Raw genomic sequence first — 14,437 nt, 5'->3', positions numbered from 1 at the left:
TATTGATCCTAAATATGGAAATGGTTTTGTGACAGCAGCATAAATGTTAGTATATAAAATAATAAATAATCATCAACCTTAATTATATAAATATTACCAGTACAAAGATAAATATGTATAGCTTATGTATAGATAAAATGAATTTAAATATACAGGATAAGTTAGAACACACTATAATAGAACAATAAACAAAATATGTAAAAATAGGATACGATTTCCAGTCATAATGATGTGTATGAAACATCTGTATTAAGTTAGACATAATTCCTAGCTTTAAAGGTCCACTATTACGCAAAATGCACTTTTTGCTGTCTTCAATACATAAATATGTGTCCCCGGTGTGTAAGGAGACTCACAAAGTGTCAGAAAATACAACCCTCTCTCTTTTCCGCCTTACCCACATCTCTAAAAACGGGGGTACAAACGAGCTGATCCAGATTTGCTTTCCTTATGACGTCATATCGTAAATGTGGGCTGGCTTTACATTGAACTCCTGGCAACGTCCCGCCCACGTGACACGTCCCAACCTATCGTCCACAATATATGGTCGGGGAGCTGAATCCCCTCCGCAGCACCTCTGTGTGTCTGTGTGTTCAGCAGGATGTCTGCAGGGACTTAGAGTTGTTGTTTATATAATACATATAATGTCTCTGTTCTAGTGGTAAACACTGAGAAGTGCTTCAGAAATAATGCTGGATGCGGTTTGGAGCATAATATGGGGTTTAATCACGGCAGCGTTTAGCTGAGTTTCTCCATTAGAAACTTCTCTCTTCAGAGGAGAGATCATGACTCTCCAAAGGGGCGTGGCCAGCTTCAGCTCAAATTTAAAGCAAAAGTCACAGAATCAGCACATTCGAAAACCGGGCTGAAACAGAGGGATAGCGGACATGCTAAACTGATCTGTTTGGTATTTTGAGCAAAACACGTCAGAGACATGTTTTTTTAATATATTTGACACCTATAATAGGCTATATGCCATAAAAGAGCATAATAGGAGACTAGGAGCATATTAGTTAATAAAGCGTCTGGGATCAGGAATCTTGGTCAACAAAATTGTCCAATCAGCTGCCTGCCTGACCACGCGACCTCCTGTGCACACCACATAACCATGCAGCATCATCATTATTTCATGTGAAGAGACCGATGTGTCAGTACATCACATCATGCAGCCAGGTCCTATATACTGTGTATCAGTGGCGGGCCGTGCATTTCACACCTAGGCCTTCAGTGATGTCCTACACAGTCCTACCTGAATTATTCCACCTCTTAATACCATCATTATGACGCCATGGCTCTAGAAACTATACATTTAGACAGAAACGCAGTATAACCGGGCGTTGCATCACCTTAACATATTCAAGTACAACAGAGTTATATTAATATTTCCGAAGCATTTATAATCAATACATCCGCATTTACAGTTAACTTAATTAATCAGATTATCTGACAAACCGCTCCTTGACACCTGTGTCTGTCACATAACGCAGAACCAGTGCCAGCTGTGCTACATTACCCACGTCTGACGTCTCGTCCACCATAACAGCGACAAAGGGTGCTTTTTTAAGCTCCATTTTGATCTCTTCTCCCATCGCTTCAGCAATAGCATAAATCAGGTCGTTTTGTATTTTGCCTGACGTCCCAGTAAACACTTTGTTTGTGGACAGGTGGTAACGCAAATCTGTGTTGTTCTCAGCAAGAAAAGAAAGAAGCTCCACGTAGTTTCCTCTGTTTCTGGACTCGGCGCTTTCATCGTGTCCCCTAAATGAAAGTTCCTGTTTACCCAAAAACAGGACACAATCAATCAGTCTTTCAATATTTCCCTATTTTTGTTCACCCTTTCGTTGTGGAGCTCCATTTCCCTGCGCACTTGTTCGTTGAGCTGTAGATCCACTCGGGTGTCCCCAAAGGTTTTCAAAAGCACCAGTGCTTGTAAGTGCCCAGCCGTGCTTTGGTGTCTCGTTGCTGCCTTGGTCCGACAACTCAAGTTTGCAAATCCAGTGTGGCTCCAAACACCAAATCGATCAGTTGCAAATAGCAGGCATTCCCAGCAGTACAATTTGCAGTGCCTCTCGGAGGCTGTGAGCCAGGGGTATCGCTCGTAGTTAGTGATTTGAAAGTGGCGGCCAAACCCTTTTCCCTGCTGTGCTAGGCTCGCTAGCGTTGGAGTTGGTCGTTCCCTTCTCAAGATGTGTAGCTTTTCTTGGAAAGTTCCCCTTGAAAATGGCGTTGTAATTATATCCTCGACCAAATCGATCTCTTCTCCTCCTTCAGCCATTGTGGGTTGAAAAAAAATAGCTTGTAGAAATCTACACAAATTAGCTCGCTCAAGTTCTAGTTCAGTTTGCTAGCGCTGCCCATAGACTGTATGGCTCTGCCTACTGCCTAGCTCTGCCTCTCAATAGTGCGTATCCAATCAGAAGACGTGCACGTTCTAACGTTAGCATATGCCTGCTAGCTGGCCCGTTGTCGCCAACTCGAAATCTGATTGGTTAACGCCAGAGTTTTGTTTGCGTTCACTTTAAGCTACAGGCGCCTGTTGATTCTGAAGGCCTAAGGGCAGATTTCTTTGACCCTAGCAACACATTATGGCTGAAATATGATTGGATAAAAGCTCTAGCATAAAAGCCAGCCATCCAAATCTCGTTCTGAGGCTGGAAGCAGCGCAGCCAAGACGAACGCTATAAAATGAAGAGAATAAATTATGGGGAATAATTTATTACGTATTTGTGGAAAAAATATATCAAAATTTAATTTATATTCTGATGATTCTGACGGCCCACCACTGATGTGTATATATATATATATATATATATATATATATATATATACAGTATATTGAGACTAAAATAAGAAGTGAAACTAAGTAAAACTGAAGTGAAAATAAATATTCAAATAAGTTAATGAGACAAGAGTACTATGCCATTCTAAAAACACATTAAACACATTTAAAGAATAAAACAAAAAAGTGTGTAGACTTAAATAATAATACATGTAATAATGATGTATCCTAAAAGTCTTTGAGTTTTTGTCTTCAGCTACTTAAGTACAGTGGGTGGGGAGTCTGAAGTGGTGACCACGACCCTGCAAAAGGGACTGAAAGGGGAACTTGATGTGTGTGTGCGGATGTAAGCTCCCTTCCTGATTTGAAAGCATCCAGGCAGCAGCAGGTTGTACACACTGACGAGAAGGATTCACACTGACAGACAGACAGACAGACTGGAGTTAGTCATGTTGAGTGACAGGTTTAATCGCTCTGTGAGGCGGAGGTCAGACATCAGACATGATAGGGTAAGCAAATATGAATGTCTGTCTGTCTGTCTGTCTGTCTGTCTGTCTGTCTGTCTGTCTGTCTGTCTGTCTCTAAAGCTATTTTAAAGCTATTCTAAAAATTAGTGTTGAATTTAAAGGTTTACAGACAATATAAATCTTCAAATATGTAAGTGGTTAAGCGTGAGGGTCAGTGGGGGTCCCGGGCCTGATGGTCTGCAGCCTCCTAGTTTATAACCAGAGAGGTCAGCCATCTTTCCTTCCCGCCTCAGGGTCCTGGATCAGCTGTTCTCATGTATGCACATTATAGAGCATTACAGTTCATATTGTGCTGTGTAGTTTATATCTTAATAAAATATTAAAGATACTTAGAATAAAATACATCAAATGTTATCTCTGGGCATGTTAGTATATTATTTATGGCCAGTTTTGCAGATTACTGAGGCTTTTGCTTTATAAACATCTATCTGCTTTGTTGCCTCCAGGAAAAAGAGAAGGAGAAGAAAGGAGAGAAGGAGCGGGAGATCAAAGAGAAAGAGAAGAAGAGCACAAACGGTCACCTCTTCCTCCCCGTCAGTCCCGGTGCCTCCTCCTGCTGTCAGCACTGCTCCAAACCTCTGCACAACAAAGACACGTTCCTATGCAACAGTAAGACTCCCCCACTCCTCCTCCTCCTTCCTGTTCCCTTCCCCTCTGTTCTCCCCAATTCCATTTTAACTCCAGCCTCTTGATTCCTCCTCTGTGGCCTCCTCTTCCTCTTATAACCCTATTAGTTTCACTTTAACTCTATGCTTCTCATGGTAGAAATCTACATTCACAATTGTAAGAGGTTAATTTCCGAACCAAAAGAGAAAAGCAGAACCTGTTGATCTTTGAGTCATTTTGAATCATTCCGATGTTGCTCTATTAGTCTACCTTCTACCTTATGATTGGGAATTGTGAGCACATTAAAGTAACCAGACATCTTAGATTACTTTGAACATGTGGTGGATATCACAGGCTCTTTCCTTTTACTGTAAATTACTTAAAGAGTGTTTTTAACCTGGCAGTCCAATGGAGTTTTATTCATATGCCATATGAGCTCATGTAACACACACTATTGACATACATTTAATACAAACTGTAAGTTTAAAGGACAATTACGTAAAAATACTCTACTAATACTAATCACTTTAGTCATAGGACATACTTTCTGTGTCAGTAAACCTTAACATTACATTTCTTTAAGCGTAATAATATAAAAATGCATGTTTTAGTAAACAAATTACAGTGTAGAAAACTTCCCTAAAGTATGATTTCAATTCTTTCCAACCTTCTCTAGTCAACCCTGGTGATTCTAAAAATAGATGTAACATTTTTGCAACTATTTTTTCTGAGAATAGTTCATTAGTATGAATTATTAACTCCTCAGCTAAAGTTATCAACAATAAAAACATAAAAGGACAACACAACGCGCTTTTAAGCTGCAGTTGGTAACCTAAATAAAAAAGATGTCTAACAAGGCAGAGTTGATCAATATCCATCAAGACTCAGTCACTGTGAAGTTCTTGCACATCTGTTGTCAGGAACATCTTTTAAACACAAATGTTGTCAATAACACATTTTAGTCTAATGTTTTACTATACAATTTTGTTGGAAACTTGGATGTAAAATGAGAAAGTTTGCTATGTGTTTGTTTTTGTCGTTAGCGGCATGGTTACAAACTATCCAATTTTAGAGCCAAACACCTTCCGACCTACAATGTTTCTGAAAATAATAATATAACTTCTTCTGTTTTTTGTGATTATATCCAGCTGAGTTTCATAGTGTTCAGTTGTGCTGGAGATCTTGCCCTATCTAATGTCTGTCTGTATTTTTAAAAGCTTAACAGTAGCATATCATGACTTTCCATGTGACCATGGTCATTTGTTTTCACAGACTGTGGAGCCCACGTCCATAAGAGCTGCAGAGAGAGTCTGTCTGTCTGCACAAAGAGCAAAACAAAGGTAGGTCTGACACACACGGGCTCTTTCTCTCAAAGTATCCATTAATTCATCTGTGGAAAAAAACAAGATGCATAATGTAAAATTAATAAATGTCTTCAAACATGTCTTTAAATATACGTTTCTGAAAAGTTTGACTTCATGACGTCCTGTGTCTGTCTCCATCAGCCATCCCCGGTGCCGGACACTGCTCCTGGATCAGCTGTTAACTTTAGGAGTAAATGTAAGAACATATACACACTGTAAAGCTGTTGTTGAATGTGTAGAGAAATAATAATGCATGAGGAGGGCCAAGAGGAGCCTAGTACTTTTTGATCTGTTTTATAAAGATTTCTGAGTCCATTAGACATCTGTATTTCCTCACTACTATTGGTATAGTAAGTCCACTATGTTTGTACGCAGCTACATCTTCAGCATCGTCCATATCATCGGCATCCTCGTCATCGTCACGGGAACGCTGGTCCACGGCAACCACTCCTGATGACCAGCTCCCCATGTTGTTTGCACGGAGACACAACAGTATCTTTAGCCAGCACAGCAACCTGTCCAAGAGCATCTCCACCAGCAACATAGCAGGGTGAGACAGACACACACACACACACACACACACACACACACACACACACACACACACACACACACACACACACACACACACACACACACACACACACACACACACACACACACACACACTCAAGTTGGATATGTACACAAACAAACTTTCCACCATCAGTATAAATTTGAGGAAATTAATTACTAAAGGAGCTTGCGATCCCCCCACCACTTCCTGACCATTCCTACTAGGTGGTTAGCACTATTAGCGCTTTTGTTAGCATTGGCTATTCTTTGTGGGGTCCACACACTTACAGTCAAACACACATTAACAATCAATTCTGAAAGAAATACAGGAATGATCATCCTTTAATTAAAATGAAACCAAAACACAAAATGAATCTGACACTTTCTCAAGAATTAATAACACACTTTCTATAAATAAACATAAATTCATGGCAAACACAAGTATACTTTTCTGTCCTGCACTTCCAGGTATGTTAAATTCCAAGAAAGTATGGTATTAAAATATTTGAAAAATAAATAAAAAAACAAATCTTTATCAATTATTTGAATAGATTTACGTCTAATTTCTACTTTCGTATTCTCGTAACAATATGAATCAGCAATGATTTCCAACTGACCATGGCTCTGACCTGTGCTTTCAGTTGCTCAAAACATGTAATTGGGGTTAAAAGAATAGTAGTCTTTGATAATCACAAGATTCAAATACTAGTATTGACTTATATTTTGATTCATGTGTGATGATAAAGAGAAACCAGAAAGATGTTTATCTTATTTTAACATGATTTCTGAATTATTGGCATCATGTCTGACTATTTGCTAGCACTGTGCTAAAACAGTGCTGCTCTGATTCCTCTCTGTGTAATGTGAGCTTATCTCTGCTGCTGTCATACTGCAGCTCTATCTGTTCCTACAGTGGAGACCCTAGCACTGTCTCACACTCCTGCAACTTCAAGGAGCTGGCACATGCTTCTGCTAAATGCATATAACCACACTGGTAGTTATAGTTGAGGTAGCGATCGTTCTTACTGATGTCCAGTGGTCTCCAGTTTCATTCTCGCTGAAATTAGCACAGGAAGTTTAGGTCATTCTTGGAAAATATAAATAGTTTGCTTTAATGCTTTTTAAAGCGTGAAAGGGTTTCAGATTAATCGCCAGCAATGACACGTTAACACTGACAACCCCATCTTATATTTATCATGGGAATTATAATAAATGTTGTGTTTGAACAACAACAACATATTATTTGGGTTTTCCAGCAAACTGTAGAACAGCCCTCATCTTGATTCCTAAGTGCCTTCCTTTAAGTCACGACTAAAACTTCTCCTCCCTGCTCCATTGTGTTTTGTGCCCTCATGTGTTAATGTCTTCCCTCTGTAGCGATCAAACATTGTATTCATTGTCCCAGTCTACCCTTCTTTGTTCCCTGTGTGAGTGTGAAGCAGCCTGGGTACATGTTTTAAATCTTGTGTTTGTGTTCCTTATAGGCTAGACGTTGAGGTTCCACTGAAAGGCCTGAAGTCTCTGTCCCAGTCCACCGACTCGCTCAATAAGGGGAGCAAAGTCAACGCCTCTACTGAGTCCCTCACTGATGAAGGTAGCATCTACACACACACACACACGCACACGCACACGCACACGCACACACACACACACACACACACACACACACACACAAACACACACTGAACATTTGTAGACAGACTGGAGAGTGTGTCTCTGAAAGGTTTCTTTTCTAATTATTTGTGTGTGTTTAGGTACTGAGATGATGGACAATCAGCTGATGGGAGAGTTTGAGTGGGACCTCAAAGATCTAGAAGCTGACTCTTGGAGCGGCACGATGGATAAGAAGTTCTTGAAAACGTTGAAGAAAGATGAAATCAAGAAACAAGACGTCATCTATGGTAAAAAGGAATACCAGTTTATGTGTGAATGCTTCTGCTGTGTCCATATATGTGTAAATAATATTCCTTTTCTCTCCACAGAGCTGTACCAGACCGAGTTCCACCATGTGAGGACTCTGAAGATCATGTCTGAGGTGTACTATAAAGGCCTGCACAAGGACCTGCAGCTGGACACTAACATTTTGGACAAGGTGAGGATGTGCTGAGTTTCACACGGTTTCACTAGCAAGGAACACCACAATATGTTGGTTAGATATATTTACAGGAGATATTGAATGTAAATGTAAGGGGTGAAGAAGGATTAGAGACGCCGTCTGTCAGGCTGATGTAGGGAAGGAGGGATGAATAGATGAAGGGATGCAGGGAGGGAGGAAAGAATGGTTTGTGGGATGATGAAGGGAGGGGTTATACAACTCAATGGATGTAGGGAGGGAGTGATGTCGGTCAAAAGGATATTGGGACGGATTAAGGGATGTAGCGATGGAGTGATGAAGGGTTGAATGGATTTATTTAGGGAAGGATGAAGTGTCATAGGGAAGGATGAAGGGACGTAGGAAGAGAGGAAGGGACATAGGGAGGGATGGGGGGATGTGGGAAGAGAGGAAGGGACATAGAGAGGGGTGAAGGGATGTGGGAAGGGATGAAGGGACATAGGGAGGAATGTAATAAGGGATGAAGGGATGTAGGAAGGGATCAAAGGATGTAGGAAGGGATATAAGAAGAGATGAAGGGACATAGGAAGGGGTGAAAGGATGTAGGAATGAATGTTTACAGAAGGGAGGGATGAAGGGACAAAGACTGGAGCGAGAGACTAATTGATGAAGTTATGTAGCGATGTGTGTGGAGATGAAGGAGAATGGGGGATGGATGAGTGGAAGGGAAAGGGAAGGTGGATGGTGAAATTGGAGACAAAAGAGGCCAGATGTGTTGAACAGTAATAGTAGCTTAGCAGGTGATTAGAGTTTTGGTGGAGACGTGGCCCTGCTCCTTAAAACAAGCTCTGTAATGAACTTCATTAATAAAAGATCATAAGTAGAATACTAGAATTAAAATCTATTGATCGTTCTCTGTAGATTTTCCCTGTTTTGGACGACCTGTTGGAAACGCACACACATTTCCTCACCCTGCTCCTGGAAAGGAAGAAAGCTTTGTCCACCCAGGGAGAGAGCAGCAGCAACTTTCTGATCTGCAGCATAGGGGACATGCTGCTCAACCAGGTGAGCAAGAGGAAGAAGAAAAACGTCCTGCTCCGGGGATAATGTTTGATGTGATGGGGCCGGGAGACAGACAGATAGTACTGAAGCCTCCTCTGTGGTAGTCCAGGGGTTACTTCAGGGACACATTTGTACAACTGGTCATTATTGGTCATTACATACAATACGTTAGCTTTCAATACAGAGTGGTGCAGTGATGACTTATTGTTGTAGGCTGACCTGAAAGTTAGCATCGCAAGGGCTCCCTCTACAAAAAGCGAAAGGATTTTCCCATTGGATATTGTAATGAATCATCATTTTTTTAAGTGTAAATGGAATTGCTAAGTGAAATTAGAATGTAATGCTATAAACAAACAACCTCACGGTCTCATGACACGTCACCATCTAAGCTAAAAGTGGCTAAAGATCGGCATGATTACATTTAGTGGTCTCGTTTGGCCACTTATTCGCAACCGTCTTTTAGTAAGACACGAAAATAGCTTCAGACATTCACCAGTGGGGTGTTAACTTACTTTTTTTAATGTCGTAGAACAAAAAAATTGACAAAAAAAAAAACATTTCTTAAGTTTGTTTTAACGACCTTATTTCAGGAATCAAACAAAGAACTTAAAAAAAACATTGTCTTCAAGAGAACCTTGAAATGCTAAAATGCTAAATGTTAAAATCATTTCTGGTTTTTGAACTTATTCCTTCACCACTATAACTTGTCATGGTACTGACAGCCTCTTCATGGGGGGTACAGTAGATGGGGCTGCCCCCACACTACAATAACCCCAAACTACACGTGTTGGATTTAGGGCTTCCTGAGCTACAGTCCTCTTTCTTCAGGCATTAGAGGGTAGAAGTTATTTTCTTCAAGTTCTTTGTCTTCCTCTTTGTGGGGAAACAGTATTTCGATCTGTCTGTCTCTACACACAAACTGAAAGATCAACTATAAAGTTGACACTTTTTTTGAATTTCCCATCATTCAATCAATACATTTTTGCCTCATGTGATCATCCAGTGAAATGTGAATGAACATTAAGAGGTACAAAAAATTGCAGACTTTTGAGGGGATTCTGAAGGTGTTTTTACTTCCAGTTCTCAGGCTTCAGTGCTGATCGCATGAAGAAGGTTTATGGGAAGTTCTGCAGTCGCCACAGTGAAGCGGTCAACCTCTACAAAGACCTGCACGCCAAAGACAAACGCTTCCAAGGCTTCATCAAGGTCAGCTCCCATCTCACGTACAATAATATCATGTACTTTTTGGACATTTTAGTGTTTGTTACAGTGCTGTAAATCCTCTGCGTGGTGTTTGAAGTGGAAACAAAGGTACAATAATGCCCTCTGTGTGTGTGTGTGTGTGTGTGTGTGTGTGTGTGTGTGTGCAGAAAACAATGAGCAGCAGCATAGTGCGGAGGCTCAGTATTCCAGAATGTATTCTGTTGGTCACTCAGAGGATCACCAAATATCCCGTCCTCATCCAGAGGATACTGCAGCACACTAAAGGTACAGCTGAACACACGTCCTGTAATGAAAAAGTGATGGATAATGGCATCATGTAACAGTGATTCCCCCCAGAGAACATGTGACCGCCTGCTCTCTGCTTCAGTGTTGATTGATGTGGCTCCTCTCTGCTCTAACAGACTCTGATGATGACCACATCTCTGTGTGTGAAGCTCTGCGCTGTGTGAAGGAGCTCATCACGGCTGTGGACAGCAAAGTGAACGAGCACGGGAAGAAGCAGAGGCTGAAGGAAGTCTACAGGTAAACAATGCCACACTGCGACGTGTGATTAAATACTATTCTCTGTTCTGGTTGGTCTATCATAGTCCTCCACAACAATACTTCACACACAGTTTATAGTCTGAGGTTCGGTGGTGGTTGATAAAAATCATGAGATGTAATCAAAAGCTCCGGAGCAGCAAAAAATACACAAAAAACAATCTGTAATCTGATTTGGTTCAGAGTGAAAATCCTTCTTTAAATTTAATTTTGCTCCTGTCAACTGCTGCATGTTTTTAAAATGAGTTTGTCATGCATATATAAGATCTTTAGAGATAACAGAAACAAGGATTCTGCATTTTATTAATGAAGCAGTTACCTTCTTTTTTAATGTTTTTCTCTCTTAGACAAGGGAAGGTAACTGAATCGTTTTTTTTTCTCCTGAAAACAGAAACGTGTTGCCTTCTAATTTGCCATCTTGATAAAAGTTAGGAAGCACAAAGCATCTTACATTCAAGTTTCTACAGTGAACTTTCTAATGAACAGTCTTACCCCGCTCCCATAGTTTTTGTGGGGTAAAAAGCAAGAACAAAACAGAAAAAACCTTCCAGTTGCTTCTGTTTAATAGTAAAAGTAGACAAGAAAGGAAATTGAAACAAAGAAACACAGAATAAAGAAATCACACAATTATTGTTTTCTTCAATACCAGTCTAATTTAACAAATCAAAAATAAGAGAAGGAAGAAACATTGAATACTATTTACAATACCCAACATGAGGCATCCCCAATGGAGCCTTTCTGCATGTGGACATGTGAACAAGAGATCAAGAGTGAAGCAGCTGGATCTTATTCTAAATCCAAACTGCGTTGTACCAGTTTGGATTCTGTGACTCAGTGTGAGGTTGACATGGAGTTTGTTTTCTGTTGTCTCCAGCCGCACTGACAGTAAGTCCATCATGAGGATGAAGAGTGGCCAGATGTTTGCTAAAGAGGACCTGACGAGAGGCAGGAAACTGCTGCATGACGGATCGCTGCAGCTGAAAAACACTGCCGGGAGACTCAAAGGTACACAGAGCCTGCAGCCCTCTTACAGCTTTAAACACATGCTTTGTTTTGCACAGAGAAAATACATTTTTCTTAACCTCTGCAACAAAAAGTCACAGTGTTAAGAAAAGTTGTGAAGGAGAATTCATCAGGATTTAGAAAGACAGCTGAGGTGCTAACTGCAATTGTCCATAGATGGACCACTCAAGGTGCATCTAGATACTTTGCGCCATGGGTTCTTATGATGATGTTCATGAGGGCTTTATAAACGTGGACAACAGTGGAAAATATAACTTTACTACCAAGGTAGAATTGGGAGACAATTCGACCACAACCAGTATCTTCAGTCCACTCTGTTGTAACTGTGTGTGTGTGTGTGTGTGTGTGTGTGTGTGTGTGTGTGTGTGTGTGTGTGTGTGTGTGTGTGTGTGTGTGTGTGTGTGTGTGTGTGTGTGTGTGTGTGTGTGTGTGTGTGTGTGTGTGTGTGTGTGTGTGTGTGTGTGTGTGTGTGTGTGTGTGTGTGTTGCAGATGTCCAGGCCATGCTCCTGTCTGACGTGTTGGTGTTTCTTCAGGAAAAAGACCAGAAATATGTCTTTGCCTCATTGGTAGGTCACACACACTTCATTTTTATGATTCCATGCTGGTAGCAGTTAAAGCCCAAAGGCATGAAGAATGATCTAATAAAAATGTGGTGCTTAAATGTCAAGATCAGCATGACTTTACAAAACTGTAAAGGTCTATCTCACATGACTCTACCCTCTACTGGACTCAACGGGTATTACCCTTACGTAATGCGTTGACTACAGAGATGTGCTAAAACATAGGAACGTAGCCATATTTTTTTGTTAGTAATTCGTCCACAAGGTTAGGTTAGGGTAGCTTTGTCCCAGTTCAGTTAAGCATTACCTGAGTTAGTTGCGGCCTACTACTTCTCTGCCCTGCCTGCCTGGGTTATAAAAAAGGAGGTGGGTAATGGCAACAAATTTAAAGCTGCTCAATATGGTGTACACTCTGGGCTCCACTCACTGAAATCATACACAATGACCATGTCAGACATGTCTTATAGCATAACATTTATTACAAAATGACATTGTGGGGACTGGTTGGCGGAGGCAATTACTATAGCGAATATTTCTTTATTGATAACAAAGTATCTAACTGTGCTGGGTTGACTCTCCGTCCTCAGGACCAGCGCTCTACAGTCATCTCGTTGCAGAGTCTCATCGTCAGGGAGGTGGCTAACGAGGAGCGGGGTCAGTACGATACTCAGGAACCTGTGAGTGTGTTGATAAGAACGAGAGCACCGGGTTAATGGTGTCATGTCTCCTGCAGGGCTCTTCCTCATCACAGCCGGGATAGAGAGGCCGGAGATGGTGGAGGTGTTGGCCAGCAGCAAGGATGAGAGAAACACATGGAGGGCTTTAATACAGGATGCAATGCACTGCATGTGAGGACACACACACACACACACACACACACACACACACACACACACACACACACACACACACACACACACACACACACACACTTATTTTACGTACAAGAGTAGCTTTAATTGAGTTTTATTTAGTTTTTTTCTGTGTTAATTATAAGGCCATTCTCCAACTCGGCAGGATTCATTGCTGTTTTTTTTTATGTGCATTCATACAATGTTCATGAACTATATACATTAACAGAAGGATTTATAGTAGCAGAGGTGTGCATTAACATAGTATGGGACAATCCAGCAAGTTTTGTAGCAGACAAACAAACACAAATTCAGCATTAATATATATGCTATTTATAACTATTGTAATACAATGTGGCTAATTTTTCTTTAACTTGTATTGAAGCATAATTATCTTTATTTTTATTGTCATTTAATTGCACCTTCTTACATTAACTTCTTATGTTAATTTGAATATAGTTATGTTAGTTTTGTTTTTTAATTTATTTTCCTTTTATTTATTTTTTTCACAAAAATTGAGCAACTGTCCCAAAACCTAATTTTTCCCAGATAAATACAGTATTTTGATTCTGATTGTAATTTTAATAATATGTATAAACTGGGTAGATATAGTGATCAGGACATGGGGTGATTGTGTTAAACAAACTAGTAACAGGACCTTCACCGTCCTGTCTCCAGCAGACGCTCTTGACATAATGCGACGTCTTTAATGAGTTTTGAAGTTCAGAAAGTTAATACAACTTTCTGGATAATATTTGAACTTCTCTGTGTGTTGACAGGGAGAAAGAGGAAGACGAGGGAGTCCCCAGTGAGAACGAGGAAGACAGGAAGCAGCAGGAGAGCAGAGCGAAGGAGATCAGAGGTAACACCCCTCCCCCCAATGGTATTTTATCATATTCTGTTCGATTGCTTTAATGTCATCCATTCCACTCCAGAGCTTCTGCGCAGGAAGGACGAGCAGATCATCTCTCTGCTGGAGGAGAAGGTGCACATCTTCAGAGACCTGGGCGACTGTAGCTCCGCCCCTGATGGCAACCCACCGGTCAGGGAACGCATGTTATTCATGGCGACTCCTGATGATGTCACGAAGGGGGAGCCAATAATAAAGGACGCCCTGAGAGAAGGTAAGATACAATTTCGCTGTCAGCAGTGTTAGAAAGTAACTCAGTGCATTTACTCAAGTACTGCTTTGAGGTATTTAAATTGATTACGAGCAGTTTACAATACTTAATACTTTTCTCAACTACATTTTGGAAGTTACTTTTGACTTTTAAAGTTATATGACAACAAAA

The 14,437-nt window shown here is 40.7% G+C and overlaps 1 protein-coding gene across 1 annotated transcript in view; it reads left to right on the top strand.

Annotated features, from left to right (window-relative positions):
• Positions 1–14,437, top strand: part of akap13 (A-kinase anchoring protein 13) — a 102,752-nt gene that overhangs the window by 73,300 nt on the left and 15,015 nt on the right. The window contains 17 exon segments of the mRNA XM_063900255.1: positions 3,753–3,915; positions 5,185–5,252; positions 5,418–5,472; positions 5,652–5,826; positions 7,316–7,425; positions 7,586–7,732; positions 7,814–7,923; positions 8,806–8,949; positions 10,027–10,152; positions 10,317–10,434; positions 10,572–10,692; positions 11,585–11,715; positions 12,224–12,300; positions 12,882–12,948; positions 13,028–13,142; positions 13,925–14,007; positions 14,081–14,269. Coding sequence (XP_063756325.1) covers positions 3,753–3,915; positions 5,185–5,252; positions 5,418–5,472; positions 5,652–5,826; positions 7,316–7,425; positions 7,586–7,732; positions 7,814–7,923; positions 8,806–8,949; positions 10,027–10,152; positions 10,317–10,434; positions 10,572–10,692; positions 11,585–11,715; positions 12,224–12,300; positions 12,882–12,948; positions 13,028–13,142; positions 13,925–14,007; positions 14,081–14,269 — 1,999 coding nt within the window.

The sequence above is a fragment of the Eleginops maclovinus genome, chromosome 2 (genome assembly GCF_036324505.1).
Source record: "Eleginops maclovinus isolate JMC-PN-2008 ecotype Puerto Natales chromosome 2, JC_Emac_rtc_rv5, whole genome shotgun sequence".
Lineage (NCBI taxonomy): Eukaryota > Metazoa > Chordata > Actinopteri > Perciformes > Eleginopidae > Eleginops > Eleginops maclovinus.
The sequence above is the reverse complement of the archived record's forward strand: the minus strand, read 5'-3'. Positions and strand labels throughout refer to the sequence as shown.